This window comes from Erythranthe guttata, chromosome 7 (genome assembly GCF_056151865.1).
Source record: "Erythranthe guttata isolate IM_541 chromosome 7, IM_541, whole genome shotgun sequence".
NCBI classification, from domain to species: domain Eukaryota; kingdom Viridiplantae; phylum Streptophyta; class Magnoliopsida; order Lamiales; family Phrymaceae; genus Erythranthe; species Erythranthe guttata.
In genome coordinates, this window is record NC_142539.1 from 6,443,174 (window position 1) to 6,461,141 (window position 17,968).

A 17,968-nucleotide genomic window follows, 5' to 3' on the forward strand; every position below is an offset into this window, starting at 1 on the left:
CCCAACTTTATCTATTAATAACACATCAGCCTTAAATCTCATTATTTACTACCATAGACTCTTGCATAAATTACGGGTGTTACATACGTTACCTTCTCTTAGATCATCTTGCCTTCGTTACCAATTTATCACAAATAATGGACTTGTAATATTAGGATTCTATAATTATGTTACCTAGATTAGTAATGATTCAATTACCTAGATTAGTCTATTACATTGTAATATTTATCTATATATAATCAATGCAAATCAACTCATAAGTTATGTGGGTTTTCAATTACTTATCAATTCTAATATGGTATCAGACACCAGGTTTTAACCTAGCCGCCGACCCCCATCCTTCATCAAACTACTCCAACAGTTCGTCAAACAGTTCTCCATGGCCGTTGACGACCAAATCCTTCAGCTATTTCCGTATCAAATTATTTGCAATTATATTTTCTTCCAAAAAACATTTGTCAAATATTATCACTAATTACAGTTAAAAAAATCCATGAATGGAAAGATTTAGTGACTATCTACTTTATTACTAATCAATAATTGACCTTCAAATATTACCTATTTAAAGAGATATTTTTGTCCACACATAAAATGGAAGAAACCACCCTATGATTCATACTTTTATAGATAGTATAGAATGTAGAGTATAGATCATCGAGAACGTGAGGTGTTACAGTAAAGGGTTACGAAAAAATTCAATAAATTTAATTTTATTTTGCTAATTGTATCTTTTTTCCTTTGTTCATCAGAAAACTTTCTTTGTCATACATATTCATATTTGTTAAGAGATCATTTGTGAAGGTCCTTATTCATTTAGGTTCTTCTTGTACTTGTGGAGTCATAAAATCACAAATCAGTGCTTGACAAGATGGGAATATGTGAATTATTTGAATAGCACAACCCTAAGACAAAAATATTTTAACTTGAACATGTACAATTCGGAATTGGGAGGATATTCCGAGAGCCAAAGCCAACAATGACCATAAGGAAGTTCTAGCCAAGACCACAAGCACCGCAGGGATTTCAAGGCACTGCGTAGACAACACAACTACAAGGATGCAACATTCATTTGGTCCTTTTCCAATTGATGATGAGCACACGGGCATCCATGCAGAGCTTAGAGACGCAAATTGGCCAAATAACTTTGAAGCTCAATGAGAGGCCAACTGGTTCACTTCCGTTGGAAACAATCGACCCACGCAATAAATGTGCGAAATAGGAGGTAATTGGAAGCAATTTCCAATAAGTCCATTACACTTCCGAACATAATATTGAAGAGAAGCCCGCAAAGACCACCAAACTCTAGACAAGTAGTAGCAATGTAATATTGTCTGAGTTCACTCCTAAGGTACCATTTTCTTAACGTCTCATCAAGTCTAAATTGGATATGCAATTTCGTTCATTTTTTTAATAATTTATAAAAAAATGTATATTAATATTCCTTTATTGGCTCTCGAGCATACATCAAATTAGGTTAAGTTCGTGAAAGAACTTATTTCTTTGAAGAGGAGGTTGAGGAGAGTAAGATAGTAACATTGACGAAGCAGTGTGTTAAGGTCTTAGAATAGAAAATATCACCTAAGCATAGAGATCCCGAAAGTTGCACTATGCCATGCACTATTGGTACTAGTTATTTTGGGCGGGGGTTGTGTGATTAAGTGGCCAATATCAATTTGATGTCTTCCTCAACTTATGAGAAATTAAATTCGTAGAAAGTAAGCCTGTGTGAGTGACCCTGAAATTGGCCGATAGATCTTTAACTCACCCTTTAGATATAATTGAAGATGAATTAGTTAAGGCACACAAAATTCACACTCCCAGCCGACTTTGTAATGCTAGACATGCATGGAAAAAGACGATAATATCCCAATTATATTAGACCGTACTTTCCTTGAAACATGTAAAAATATTTATATGTAGGAAATAGAGAGCTAAGGAGTGTAGGGGAGGAGACGATGATTGTCAAGGTATAATGTGTGGATGAGAAGACTATTGTGGCTAATAAATGCTATATGTGTGATGATGGAAGCAATTCGACCCTTATTCTTGTTCAATCAAATAATTATATAAATATTATGGAGACTAATGTTCATCTAGGAGAACGAAAGAAAAATGTGTAATCGATCGCAATGCGAACCACTAAAAAATACGATGATAAAAAATGATATTACCAAGTACCGTGAGATTGAAAAGAAAAACCCAAGAGCCTTCCTAAATGATCCAGACGGAAGAAGAAGAAGCGGACAAATACTTCCATTTCGGACTTTTCCAAAAAAATAAGTGAGGAGATGGGTCCGAAAACTGAAGAGTTGAAGAGCGAAAAGTAAGTCTTGCTGAAAACTGCAAACTTCGCACTTCTTGGAAGGCAACCCAAGTTTTTTTTTTCTTTTCTATACTGTTTCTCTTTTTTTTTTTTTTATTGAAATTTATAGGTGATATCATTCTAATGGAGTTGAATTTTATTCTTGCAGATGTAGAGCAATTTTAACGATTCACCGGAAAGTTACATGGAAGAATGGGCATTGTCAATAGTGCCGCAACATTGTTGTCAAATGATTACATTCGTATCTCTATCCCTTTATATCTATATTTATTTTTCTCTGATTATTGAGATTGACTTAAAAAAACTATTTTGATAATTAAACGTCGATTAGAAGAGCTTTCGACTCAATTTAACATTGTAATTGTGTTATTTGACATGTGTTAACGTATGAACATATTTTTATATATTTACCCTAGATAGTATTGATTGATCGAAAGTTGTGTTTATTGATTTTGTCGTAATCAACTTGAACATGAATATCTAGCTTGATTTCGACAATTAGATTTATAATACATGCATAACCGTATTATAATTAATATAACGTTTCAGGCTAATAATCAAAGGATTATAAATTGCATAATTGAGGATTTTGGTGAACATATAGGGAACATAAATCGAGGTTTCCTTTAAACCGAAATTTTATTATCATTTCTTGCATTTTCAATTGATAACAAAACCATCCACCTTTAGATTACTCGATAAGATTGTAATCGCAAAAATTTTCTTTCTTGGAATTAGACAGTTAACTGATCATGTGGTTTGATATATAATCCTTATGAGTCCACTTTACCACTTGTTTGTAATATGTGCATTTATGTGTTGATATTTGTCCAAAATATCGACGATATCGAAATTCAAAAAAATTGAAAATTGAAATGAACAAATTGTCTTTAAAATCGTTTTTTTTCAAAGAGAGTCTAAATTATGTTCCAATTTCAATGCTAGTACAACAACTTAATTTAATATTTTCATAAATAATTGGGCTAATTTGATGGACCGCTCTCATTTGAAAAATATATTGAACTAATTATATTACATCCTTGGTGATCCCCAACTTTGTTTCAAAATTTAACATACCCGCATCGGCCACATGGAGTACCTATTATACATTTAAGAGAATCATATTTAAACCCCAACCAACAACAATTGTCTCTCTCTATATCATTTTTCTCTCAGATCCAAATTTCCGCCGGCTCTTAGTTTTTCGGCTGACAATGGCGATTCTCGGAGTTATAATCTTCTGTCTGACGGACAAAATTTGATGGTTTAATTTTGAAGTTTTCTCATCGGGATCTTCTTTTTATGGTAATTTTGTACTTTGGATATGCTCTTTTGGGTTTTTTACTGTGTGCGTATTCCGATAACGGTTCTTCTTGGAGAGGTAATTTATTTTTCGGCAGTCGGAATAATTTTGTACTTTGGATATGCTTTTTTGGGGTTACTCGCCGTTGAATTTTTCTTGTCGAGATCTATCTTTTAGTGTTAATTTAATTCAATTATGAAAGTCACATTTGTTTTTGTGATTTTTTCCGTTGTGCGCTGAACCTTGGGTGGTTGCCGCGACTAGGGTTTTATTAGGAGGTGCTTGGGTGAGGAGATCTTAGCGATTTGTTCTAAAATTTCGTAGCATTCGCAGCTATGGCCTCTTTCCCTATCTCTCTCTTAATTTTTTGTTGATTTTGAGTGTTTTGAAACTTTGACAATTTTTGTTAACTTGCCCTAATATTTAATTGGAATAATACAACACTGTATTTAATGTTAGTAGTCTTGTCTCCCCAACTAACATAACTAAACAATTTTTTTTATTTGATTTTGCAATTGCAGCTGAATGGAAGCCATTGGCATTCTCCTTGAAGGTGCCAAAAATCTGATTAAAGTTGTATACAAATTTGGCGAATTTGACATATGTTGATGTTGCTTCGATGCTAACGAATCAGCCCACTAGTCTTGAAGCCCAACGAGACGGTCTTCAAGTTCAATAACGAGAAATTCAGGGGTTCTTTGCCACGTGTCGAAAGGGTCGAAAGGGGTAAAATATCACCAAAATTAGAGATGGATCAACAAAAAAGCCATACCATATATTTATAGGAGGAATAGACTGCTAGTTTGTCATAAACTTTCAATGTGGGACAATTGTGCTTGAATCTTAGCTCTAAGTAAATTTTCCCTCTAGTTGGGCCAAAAATCTACTTAGCCACATCATTAAGCCCCCTATCCCCAATATGGAAATAGGATGATGGCCCGTCTTTGTAGTAGTATAGATAGGAGTGGTTGGTGCACTTGCATTAAATAGCATTTGACTTAAGCTTTGAAGGAGAACATATTTGTAAAAAGAGAATTTCTCACTTTGAAGACTTTGACCAATGTAAGAGAAAATCTTCTTTCTCTAATTCTTCTTTTCCCTCTTCTCTCTCCTCTATATTCTTCTCTCTTGCTTTTCTTTGTTCTTTACACTTTCCCCTCCCCTCTTGCTATTACTACATACAGATATATTCTTCTTCATTTTTCTTTTTTTAATTAAATGGGTTGGACTTTGTTGGACGAGTCAAGTGATGAGTCGGTGGGGGTAGTGGGAGAGAGGGAAGACGGTGGTGGGGAGGAGGAGGTTGGTGGTGTTGGCGGCGGTTTGGGAGGAGAGGGGTGCCAGGGTCGAGCTTGTCCGGGTCGAAGGGTACCGATTTGTAGCCATTTGGTCCAAAATACAACAGGGCAGGGTTGTCGAGTCGAACCCCTTCAGGTCAAAAGGCGACCGGGCGGGGGTATTTGGTCTGAGGCTTAGTGGGCCGAGAGCCGTCGAGTCCGAGCGTCGTGGGCTGGGAGCGGGTTCGAGAGTTGTGGGCCGGGAGCCGTCGGGTTCGAAATTAGTGGACCGGGAGCCGTCGGGTCCAAGATTATTGGGCCGGGAGCTGTCAGGTTGAAATTATTGGGCCGGGAGTCATCGGGTCTGAGATTATTGGGCCGGGAGCTGTGGGGTTCAAGGGGTCAGGATCCGGCGGCCGAGGCTAGTGGTGTGGCCAACATTGTTGATCCAGGAATCGATTTGGAAGACCCAGAGCATTGGGCGTGGTCTCAAAAGATTGATGTGTTCGGAACAAATCGTAACTTGCAGAAATTAAAAGGGCACAAGGCGACGACGAAAAACAAGGTACCCGGGCCTATTTGTCCGTTTCTCTCATCTTGGGGCGACGACGTTCATGTCCTTAGCTCGGATTACTCAAAGGGAAAAATCGTTCGACAACACTTCATCTGAATGGATGGTCGGCTCTTGCCGTTCGTACCTACTCCGCCGCGGTTGTCGTCGGTGAAATCATTAGAGTGTAGTGATGATGGGAGTAGTTCGAATGAGTTGGGGTTGCCAAAAGTGACGCAGGATGAGGCCATTCGGCCGAGTGCGAGACTTGATGGAGAGCTCTTAGGGGAGTTAGATTTTGGCACTTTGTTTGCTACAGATAAGTTGATGGAGATTCGTGCTTGCCTTGGGGTCGTTGAAGATGTGGAAATTAGAATGCCGGCCAATGGTGATAGGTGCTATTAGACATGGCCATGGGCCGGTTCGGGCTGGTTCACGGTTCCCTTTTTCAGGAACCGGAACCGACCCGTACAATATACGGTTCGCGGGGCCAGCCCGCCGGTTCACTCCGGTTCCGAGTCAGCCCAGAAATTTATATTTAATTTATATATATATATATATATATATATATATATATATATATATATATTTTGAAAATACTTGATGTATAAATAAATTACAAGAATTATTTTTAAATAGACAAAAAAGAGCAAATAACGTCCGGTTCATTGGGCCTGTTCTGCCTTTTACAACTTTTTGTTTTATTATTTTATTTTTTTTTAAATCCGGGTGAACCGCCGGGTTACCCGGCGGTTCACGGTTCACATAATTCCAGAACCGGGCATGTTTCCGAGGGACACGGGCCGGTTCACGATTCCGGTACCGGTTCACCGGTCAATAAGCCGGTCCGGATCGTCAACAGGCCGGTTCGAGCCGGTTCCGGGCCGAAAACCGGCCTATGGCCGTGTCTAGGTGCTATGCTCCGTCGGTTGGCTTTTTTACCTTCTATGGCGTCCCTTTCATGGTTGACTTTACTCTATCGCCGAATCCCCTTCTTGTAGAAATATGCCAAGACGCCGGGATTTGTATTAGTCAACTAACTCCTAATGCTCACTTATACTTCCTTGGTTTTTGCCATCGAGCGGAAATTGCACAAGTTCCGGTATCCCCCGAATTGTTCCATGGTTTGTTTATCGTGAGGCCATTACTATCGGGAGGGCCACATTTTCAATTTTACCCCGGCCCACGTGTAAGTTCTTGCTAAAATGTATCTATAAATTGGACGATTGGAAAATGTGGTTCTTGTATGCTCGAGATGCTGAGGGGTTGGTTCGTCTGAAATGGGACAGAGGTTGCCCCGTCTTGGTGACGGAAGAGATGCTCGGATATTAAATGTCGTGCGAATGAATCGGATTTTTTGAAAAACCGTTCGACCCATGAACTCTATAATTCCTTGGGGTAGACTTTACATCATTTAATGAGTTAAATATTCTCCGTCTTAATCATCAATCTCTTCTTAAACAAAAAGAAATCTATTGGCGCCAAAGATCACGAGTTCAATGGCTCCAAGATGGAGATAATAATACAAAATTCTTTCATGCTTTTGCTTCTAATCGAAAAAGAAGAAATTTTATTCAAAGTTTAAAACTGGAGAATAATGAATGTATTTTTGAACTTCAGGACATTCAATCTGTTTGTACGACTTTCTTTACTTCCCTCTATACCGCCAATAACTCTAGTATACGTACTTTCCATAATATTAACTGCGGCAAAATCTCAGACACAAGCCATGAACCTCTCTCTAAAACCATTTCGGTCGAAGAGATTCAAGCTTCTTTATCTAGAATTGGGTCTGATAAAGCCCCGGTTCCTGAAGTATTAAATGGGCATTTTTACAAAACCTATAGGGAGATTGTTGGAAATCCTGTTAACAACACGATTTTCAAAGTTTTCGACTCTAACCATATTCCGCAATTTATAAACAATAAAATTGTTTTGATTCCGAAATTTGCTAACCCCTATGTGGTTAACCATTTTCGCCCTATAAGTCTTTGTAACGTCTTGTATAAAATCATTTCCAATATCCTTGTCAATCGTATCCGACTTCTCCTCAATGATCTTATATCTCCATTCCATGATGCCTTTATCCCCAGAAGACACATTGGTAACAATGTAATTATGGCACATGAACTTCTCCATTCTATGAAAAGAAAAAAATCAAAAACTTCATATATGGTCCTTACAATCGACCTTGAAAAAGCTTATGAAAAAATTGAATGGAACTTCATACGAATGGTTCTCACAAAAGTTAATTTCCCTAAGAAAATGATAGAATGGATTATGGCATGCATTGAATCTGTTTCTTTTTGTTTATCTATTAATGGGTCCACTTCTAGCTATTGGAAACCACAACGTGGTATTCGACAAGGTGATCCGTTATCCCCATATATTTTCATCTTGTGTCTTAATTTCCTCGTTTTAGCAATTCTGGAAGGTCATAAATCTGCTAAATTTGATGCTTTTCAAATCCAAAAAAATGGTCCTACTGTTCCTATCCTTTGTTTTGCAGATGATTGCATTATTTTCTCTAATACTAATGCCAAATCTGTTGAATTCATCCATGATACGCTCTCAACTTTTGCTGACGAATCATGATTAAATATTTGTTGGAATAAATCGAAAGTTTTTTTCTCAAAAAATACCCCTCGCTCTCTTCAAAGAAACTTTTGCCAATTTATTCAAATCAAACCTGGTAATGCTGGGGAAAAGTACCTTGGTCTTCCTTTAATTTTTGACCGAATCACAAAAACCATCTTTTACGATATCATCCTTAAATCAACTATTTATTCAAACTAACTAAAAGTAATTAAAACAACAACTATACTATACGAAAACAACTATATTGAATCATCTACAAATTATTGAAATCGACGAAAACAAAAGAAAAAAACACACCAAAATTCCAACAAAAACGACTATTATTGAAACCAACTACAACTGTAACGAGAAGAACTATATTTTTTTGAGTAACATGAACAAAATTTCAACAAACGAACATACGTTCAACTATTGATTGAACGATAATCATCCTCCCAAACGATACCTCCTCCTCGAGCTCGATCGATTCATTACAGCGGTGGTGGAGGCGGTCTTCCAAGGAAAATTGCAAGAATGCTTCCAAAAATTGAAGGAAAAAAAAAAAAAAAAAGTACCAGCAGATCTGCTCATCCCTCGGAAAGGAAGGGGGGAGACCAGAAAGGCCGTTGTTCGTCCTCGACTTGGCGGCGCCCCCTTGTCGTTGTCGAGATATGGAGCCGCCTTCGTCACCTTCACCGCCACCGTCGTCGAGATATGGAGCCGCCTTCGTCACCGCCACCGTCGTCGCCGATACTATTGAATTTCAATTTCAGAAAAGAAGAAAAAAGGTGATGGGATTAGAAAACGACAGTTTGTTATAGACATTGTGGCTATGGTTTGTAAATATAAGATTTGGTAATTAGGGATAATATAGGTATAACACTTCATAATTGTATTAATATTAATTTAATTAAATAATTAAGGGGTTCTCACTAATATTGCAAAAGTTTATGGATCCAGGTTAATATATTCTAATACGTTGGGTGTTCTCACTAATTATCCTTTTTAATAAGTAGCCCAATGGTGTTTGCAAAAGCTTTTTGAAAGTGATTATAAGCTTTCTTTTCCTCATAATCTGTTTTCACGTGTTTGCAAAATTAACTTTTGCTTTTGCTTCTCTTAAAATAATCTGTTTTAAGCTATTTTTTTAAAAGCCTCCCTAACTCTGGTTTTTCTATTTAAGTTCATTTTTTAGAATATTTGCAAACACCCCTAACTTTTAGAAATAAGCACTTAAAACTGACTTAACTCATAATCACTAACTTCTGCTTTTAAATAATTATTTGCAAACACCACCTTATTTATTATTGATCCAATAAATAAGTAGGCGATAATGAACTCATCGTAATCATAGTATGATAAGATTATTTTCAATGAAATGTAAGTACACGTCATCCATCGGAAATTGGGAGCAATATATGTATAAAAGAGAAGATTTGGATTGGAACAAAATTGGGTTGCGTCCGAACTTGGAATTTGTTAAACACAAATAGTAGTTGATTTTCAAGCCTTTTCCAATTAATATTTTTAGGCTATTAAATTAATTAATTAATTAATAACTCCTACACTACTCTCATCATCTTTCTAAATTAATCCATCATATTCATCGCCCACCAAACAAGCCTTTCTGGTGCAAGAAGAAGAAGATGCACAAGTTATTTGCACTGAGGTCCCTGACTTCTTCATTATTCAGAAAACAACCCCACCGTGTCGCTGCTTTCTCCACATCACTCCTCTTCGATGATACCCAGAAACAGGTATCCTATGTCTGAATTTGTTGCTCCACTGAATTACAATATTCACTGTTGATTCTATTTTATTTATTTATTTTCCATCGCCCCTGAAATTGCGGTTAGTTCAGTGATTTGATACCCAATTTTGAAATGGTAGCTTTGTGATTTAAATATGATGTTCTGATATTAATTAAATCAATTTTGTAATATGTGTTATGAGTTTTGAATTCCATTAAATTCAATATGTGTATATATATTTATATATAGGGATGTGTAATTATTCAATTGCATTTTCTTAACCAGCTTTCTACCTTAGTTGCAAAAAATATTGTCTTAGCTTTATGCATAATTTTGAGAACCTGTTTTTATTTGTGGTGTCAACAGTTTAAAGAAAGTGTGGCTCAATTTGCTCAAGAAAACATTGCTCCTCATGCTGCAAAAATCGACAAATCAAATTATTTTCCGGAGGTTGTACTATCAACTATGTACTTGCTGGTTTTATATTTTTTTTATGTCATTTTAATGAAACGAGCCTCGACTTATAGCTTTTTAACTTTTCAGGAAGTTAATTTGTGGAAGTTGATGGGAGATTTTAATCTCCACGGAATCACTGCCCCAGGTACTACACTCCCGCTTCGACAGTTTCTAAATGGCACATATTTTTGTTTGTACATTTTCATTCATCAATTCCGGTTTCATCTCTCTATCTCTCTTGTGCTGTTCGATTATAATTTTCCGACATGTACTTGGTACTTTATCTTATGTTATTATGTCTTAATGACAGTAGTATGTTCATGGTTCTTGAAACTTGTGACGAATTTGGCTGTGCATTATTATTACATGCCGATAGAATTTTGTCCATGTCAATTTCGGCCTTCTTTTCATTACCAGAATATACTTCTTGTAGAAACATAATGATTTTTTAAATAGCCGTAGTTATGTCCGTTGTTGTATTATGCATCATAGTCACTGTCAAAATAAGTTGTTGTATCGTGTTTAGCTTATATCTAATTTCATTGTCTAGTTGTATATTAGTATTGGTTATTGCATGAATTCCTGACTATATATATATATATATATATATATATATATATATATATATATATATATATATTCTTGTATATATCTCGATGAACGTATCTAAAATCCAACTGAATGTTACAGAGGAATACGGAGGACTTGGCCTCGGCTATTTATATCACTGCATAGCTATGGAAGAAATTAGCCGTGCTTCAGGTTCGGTTGGTCTTTCATACGGTGCACATTCGAACCTATGCATCAATCAATTGGTAATTAATTAATTAATTTATTTATTTACCCGTAAGTTTGCGTTCCGTTTCAACCATTCATCGTACTTGTTATTAAGCTTGTAAAATCTGATTATTTGAAGGTGAGGAATGGAACTCCTGCTCAGAAGCAAAAGTACCTGCCGAAGGTTTCACTTCTATTTCAAAGGCTTTATTTTATACGTCGTCTCACTGTGTATATATATATGTATTGTTATAGATACAAACTAACTTCTGTCTCTTACTTAATTCTGATGAAGCTAATAAGCGGGGAGCATGTTGGAGCTCTTGCAATGAGTGAACCAAATGGTAATTGACGTGAACCTTTGATTTCTCGACATATTACACATCACGTTTTTTTTATTTTATTTTGTGAACTGAATAAATGATTTTTTTGTATTATTACTTAGCTGGTTCGGATGTTGTTGGTATGAAATGCAAAGCCGATCGTGCAGATGGTGGTTTTGTTCTAAATGGGAACAAAATGTGGTGCACGAATGGCCCTACTGCTCAGACACTGGTACTTTTAATCAAAAAATAATCCTTAAATTTTCACACTCACTCACTTTTCTCGCATGATTTATTGCGCCCCCGCTCGTGTTTATTCAAATTTAGTATTTGACGCTCTTTCCTTTTTTTCCACTCCTTCAGTTCTGTATAAGTTCATTTGTTTGTTCTTGAATATTACTTAAAAAGAGAATTTCAATAACAAAATAATTAAACCTAATTTTTATCACTTTCTCGATAAAAAATTGCTGAAAGTAAAATTTGGAACCCTAGTGGGATTCTACGAAATACAAAATTGACCAGGGAGCATGATTATGAGTGCATTAGAGGAAGACGTGCTTGTTGAATGCTAAGTTCGATTTTTAAAAATTGATGTAAAATATAAATGGTTCTAATTTCCGTTAAAATTTATTCTCCAAAATGCTTATCAGCACTAACGACTTAACATTTTGCTTCCGTTTTTCTTCAATTGTATGTGCATTTATGTGGTGTTTGTTAATCTTACTGGAACTACGAAATGAAGCTTGAATATGGCATTTTTATTTATTGCAAAGATGTCTGTGTATCGTTTCCTGGTCTGAAGTGTCGGAAATAACTAAGAGAATGGGAAGATAAAATACCTTAACAAATACAAGTGCATTTTTATTACTTTTAATTCGATCCCTGGAAATACTCGAAAAAGACATAACTTTGTATTCATCCTTAAAATGCCTAGTTTCTGTGCGTAATTCCAATGTCAAACTTATGATTTGGAATTTAAATACGTCGATCCACTGAATATGTGTTATAACATTGAATCAGGTTGTGTATGCGAAAACAGATTTGGCAGCTCGATCAAAAGGAATAACAGCTTTTATCATAGAGAAAGACATGCCTGGGTATGTTTCTACCGTACCTTTTGCTGACAATGATAATGAAAAACATTTTAGTACTAAATGTTTTAGCAGCAATCTTCGATTAATTGTGTTTCTGTCTTAAACAATGTGATTAATTGCAGATTTAGTACTGCCCAGAAACTAGACAAACTGGGAATGCGTGGAAGTGATACGTAAGAAACATTATTTTCTTTCTTTCTTTCTGCTGCTTCGATTTGTGTATTTTCTATCAGCAAGCAATCAATTTATTTGTTTACTCGTCTTTTTCGATAAAAACAGCCTGATAAATTATGATTGCATCAAATAAATTGCAGATGTGAGCTTGTGTTCGAGAATTGCTTTGTTCCGGAAGAAAACATTCTTGGCCAGGAGGGAAAAGGTTATATACAACTTATTTTGGCATAGATACTGATATTTATGTGGCAATTGAGTCGTGATTTGGACAAAAAAAATCTGATTTTGATTTAATAATATATTATTGATATAAAAAAATCTGGCAACAGGAGTTTATGTGATGATGTCGGGGTTAGATTTGGAGAGGCTTGTTTTGGCAGCAGGACCGCTCGGAATCATGCAGGCATGTCTTGACGTTGTTCTTCCCTATGTCAAACAACGAGAACAATTCGGTCAACCAATTGGAGAATTTCAATTTATACAGGTTTTTTTTTTTTTTTTTTTTTAACAACATCATATCATATATTAATAAAGCAACAAAACTCGTATTTAGTTCTTCAGGAAGAACCCATTTCTGAACTCAATACATTGTATATTTGATTAAATGCAGGGAAAGATTGCTGATATGTATACTTCGTTACAGTCTTCAAGGTTGAGAGGATTGATATAAATTACATTTAATTAATTAATTAATCCATGCATTTTTTAAATGCTGAAAAAAATTTCGATTCCGTTATTACAGGTCGTATGTGTACTCGGTTGCTAGGGATTGCGAAAATGGGAATATCAACCCCAAGGTGTTTATCATATACATTATTTATTATCTTTTTCTTTTCTTTTTTAATTAATTAATTTTTTTTTCAAAGTTTCGGATAACATGCTATGCTATTTATAATCCAGGACTGTGCTGGAGTTATACTTTGTGCAGCTGAAAGAGCCACACAAGTTGCTCTTCAGGTACAAATCTCATCTTCAATAAATAAAAAATTAAAAAAAAATTAAATTCAACTTTATATTTGTGTTTCTTCGGTTCTTGATGGAATTAAGGATGAAATTTTAATATATTAATATTTTATTTATTTTTCAGGCGATTCAGTGTCTGGGTGGGAATGGTTACGTAAATGAATATCCAACTGGGCGTTTGCTTCGAGATGCAAAATTGTACGAAATTGGAGCTGGGACAAGTGAAATTCGAAGAATGATAATTGGACGCGATCTTTTCAAAGAACAACATTGAGGGGTAAAATAGGAATATTGCCATTTTGTATGTTGTTCATAATCACATTATAAACATGAAAATGCAATTGTATCTACTGCATTGTCTGGTTCTGCAAATGGCCTTGTGAAGTAAATGTATGGTTTTATACTTATTGCACTTTGCCCCTTCAAAATATACAACTTGTTGTGCTTTGCCCCAAAGGTGTGTTCCCGGTGAAATTCTCGTCGGATTTGAGTAATCTGAAAGGGTAATTTCGTCACTTTAGGCTCTCTCTTTTTCTCCCCCGAATTGGATCAACCAAATTAGGGTTCTTCTTTTCTCCCCAAATCTGAAATTAGATATGGAGTCCGGGATTCAAATCCTTGAAGGCCTTCTGGATTAGGGCTCCATTTGCGGAAGAAATTTGTCCGTGAATCCTTGGACACGGTCGTTGTTGGAATTGGAAAGTTCCGTCGGTGGAACCTCACGAGCCACCCGCTGGCTTCGAAAATGGAACGCTCCGGTGGTGGACAAGGGATACGACACGAGAAATGGGTTGTGAAATGGAGACCGCTTAGATGAATGCACGGACATCTGAAATTTCTCTCTCGTGTGTGTGTGAGAGACAGTGAATAGGAGAGATAGTAATAGGTGAATCCTGCACTAATCATTGCCCCCAAAATCTAGCAAATGTTGGCCACGTTCGGCTGCGTATGATTCTCTAATCATTGAAAGCTTCTCAAAGTTTTAGTCTCTGTTTTTTTTTTTTTTACAATTTTTACAATTAGATTCTCTTATCGACTTTGCTAGCCATTTTCAAGAGGTTTGCTATTATCAGTGCGTTTTCTTTCACTCCCAGTGCAAAATAATTTATTTTTTACCATTTTCCAAATCCTCTCCCAAAGCCTCTCAACCTCTAAAATTTGAAAATTTCCAAATCATGTATTTCTTCTATCAATATTAGTTAGAGCACAACAAATATGAACATGGATGAAATCAACTTCGATTTTGAGGTGAAAATACACGTTTTTGTGTCATATTTCAACATTTTCAGGCATTTCGTGTGGTATTGCACGAAATTTAATGTTTCACTTCGTGCAATACGACATGGTTTTTTTCTTTCAAATTTATGTTTTATTTCGTGAATGTGTGCACGATAAGTTAGTTTTAATTTTGTGTGGTTTCACTCTAAATGATACCTTTCATTTCGTGTAAAAGCATACGGAATTCCTTCATTTTTTTTCTTCAGTTAATACGATTTATATTTATGCAAGAAAAAAAAAACAAGAATCTTACGATCATAGTCCCTTCTTTCAACGTGATGGCGTGTTTGATAGTAGAGAGGCGTTAACAATGTCGGCAAAGACAAAACAATTAGTCATCATCATGAACTGATTAGTTGTAAAACATAAAAAAATCATGTTTTGACGTGTGTATGGTATCAATCTGGACGACGCAAACTACTGAAGTAACATTCTTGTCCGTTCAGGTTAATTGGCACAAAGTCAGAGGATGATGGATTATGGCGATTGAGTGCGGGTGATGGTAATCATAACCATCGACCGTATTTTAAAGCTTAACTTATGTTTTGGAATGTTTAAATTTGTAATGTTGCGTTTTATATTTTAATGTTTAACTTATATTTTGGAATATTTAAATTTGTAATGTTGTGTTTTGTATTTTCGAAATTAACTTATTTTTTGGAATGTTTAAATTTGTAAGATTGTGTCTTGTATATTAATAATACTAAAGGATTTCCTTTAGTGTGTAGAGTAGTCCTATGCATCATAGTTATTCCTCGGTGACCCAGTCAATCAAGACATAACCCATGTATATCAGAGTTAATAAGTTTCCATGAAATAGTGGCATATGATTCGAAAGCTAGAATTTGGATATAATAAACTCCATAAGCTGTTGCTTTGAATTTTACACAAACAATTCTTTTGTCCATATGATGTGACGCATAGACACTCCACGGTATTTTCAACGAGTGTCTCTAAATGATATGCATTGCGTCTCACATATTTAAAACTTGGTACATTCTTATTTGATCTACCGGATATCCATGCATTTTCAATATGCACAGTGGTACCATTAGAAAACAAGTTGTTGCGTTCCCGGAACCATATATTATCTTCGTGGAACCTGATATGTTTTTAACTTGTGCCTTACACAAAGTCACACTCGAAAAATATATTTTATTATTGGATATTGGTTGTGTAATTACACTATCAAGTGGACAATTTTCTATTTTGTCCAAGTTCTCCATGTACGCCTCAATAAGACAAACTAAAATTAATACTGAATCATAATATTGTTTATAAATTATATGATAACACACTCATAGTTTTATACATTATCAAAATATCAGCTCAACCTTAGGAATATAACTTCAAGGGGAAATATGTACATGGATATATCAAAAGACAAAATAGCTCAACATCGGGAACTGCATTATCCAAGAAATCTAAATACAAAGGATACATAGTGAGTACAAAATAACACAAAAGAGATGATCATTTGGCTTATACAATAGGATCAAGATATGTAAAGAAATCTGACAACTCAAGAGATGTTCTATCTTGAACAGGATCTTGATCAAACATGCCTTCAGATGTGCTAGCTTCAAGAACATCAAGTCGAATTTCTGTCTCAATGACATGTTTCTGGACATTTTTTTCTTTGTCTTATTTTGAGTCCTGATATAGATTTATCAGGTGTTGGACAGTTCTGCAAACTTTGGCCCAGTGTCCAGTCATTCCACATCTAATACACATAATTTTTGGAATTCTTTCCACGAGCATCTTGCATTTATCGTGATTTGCCTGAAATGGTTTTCTCTGTCTGACCGTAATATTATTTCGGCGGAGATATTCATATCCACCTTGGTTATTATTTCTGGCATCTTGAGGGAGACCACGTCCACCACCTCTACGCGCACCACGTCCAAATCTACGTCCACGACCTCTAAATCGGCCCATATTTGTATTTTAATTAGCATGTGATTCAGGCATAATTTGGGATCCACATGGTCGCAAATCATGATTTTTCAATAGCAATTCATTTTTTTTTTCTGTTGTGAAGAGTACAAGTTAAATCAACTTTGAATATGTTTTAAAATGGCGTTGCTTATATTGTTGTTGGAGCACGAAGTTCGAGGTATGCATAGTGAAGAAAATTTTCTCCAATTTATCATAGTCAAATATTTTTACTCCGGACAAGGCTAATCGAGACCCAATTTTAAACAATGCTGAACTATAGTTGGCAACATATATGAAGTCTTGCAGCCTTAGGTGTTGCCGATTATATTGAGCATGTGATCAAGCCCCTCCTTGAATTTTTGCCATATTTCTGATGGTCTTTCCAATTGTATATATTCGTCTTTCAAATCCTCAAACAGATGATGGCGGATAAAAATCATAATATTTGCCTCATCATTTCTGTTTGCCTCCTTGATAGATCCAAGATTTTCTCTAGATCTAATCCTTGGAGATATAGTTTGATATCTAAGCAACATGATGGAAAGTTATTGTCGCTGACATCAATGATTTGAAATTAATGTAGTTTGTTTTTCGATTCCGACCATATATAGAGCAAAACCTTATATTGGTGACGTGTTATAGAATAAACTTTATAAAATAGTATATAGCAAGTAATATTCTATAAACTAATTTGGATGGATGAAAGTTTGTGAAAGAAAGTAGATAATGTAAAATGCGTAGAGGATTGAAAGTTAATGTGTATTATTAATTTCTATTCACGGTGTCATTTACTTATACACATATTTTGACTATCATTAGTCATCATGGATTACAGATGTCATAAAAATTTAGATAACAATTAAGACACCTCTCATATCCATGCAAGGGTGGAGGAATCAGGAAAGTTCACTGTTGTATATTTTTACACTTAATCATATCTTTAATTAGAGTTTTGAGTATATTTTATTGATAATTGGTGCTTAATGTTTTGATTTATTATGTTTCAAGCACAAATTGAAGAGTTGAATAGGTTGAGGGTCAAAACTATAATTTAGAGAAAAGGTGGGCAAAATTGGAGAAGTCAAACATTCGAGAAGGAAAGATTGCGCAGTAAAGAAACTTCAAAAATTACAAGGAAACTGCCTTTACCCCAATTTTCCCACCTTATAAAAAGCCAACTCAAG

At 35.4% G+C, this 17,968-nt stretch overlaps 1 protein-coding gene and 1 long non-coding RNA gene across 2 annotated transcripts; both read left to right on the plus strand.

Moving 5' to 3' along the window:
• Positions 1-3,437: 3,437 nt before the first annotated feature.
• On the plus strand, positions 3,438-4,713 carry LOC148769088 (uncharacterized). The gene is made up of 2 exons (XR_016032008.1): positions 3,438-3,628; positions 4,148-4,713. It is a non-coding gene; the product is annotated as an uncharacterized LOC148769088 (long non-coding RNA).
• Positions 4,714-9,365: 4,652 nt separating this feature from the next.
• On the plus strand, positions 9,366-13,975 carry IVD (isovaleryl-CoA-dehydrogenase). Its single transcript, XM_012980099.2, has 15 exons — positions 9,366-9,787; positions 10,148-10,231; positions 10,325-10,382; positions 10,928-11,052; positions 11,154-11,198; positions 11,310-11,358; positions 11,460-11,569; positions 12,358-12,434; positions 12,554-12,604; positions 12,746-12,810; positions 12,935-13,089; positions 13,216-13,256; positions 13,348-13,402; positions 13,506-13,562; positions 13,693-13,975. The coding sequence occupies exons 1-15, from the start codon at positions 9,677-9,679 to the stop codon at positions 13,840-13,842; spliced, it is 1,233 nt and encodes a 410-aa protein (XP_012835553.2). The 5' UTR covers positions 9,366-9,676; the 3' UTR covers positions 13,843-13,975.
• The last annotated feature ends 3,993 nt before the right edge of the window (positions 13,976-17,968 follow it).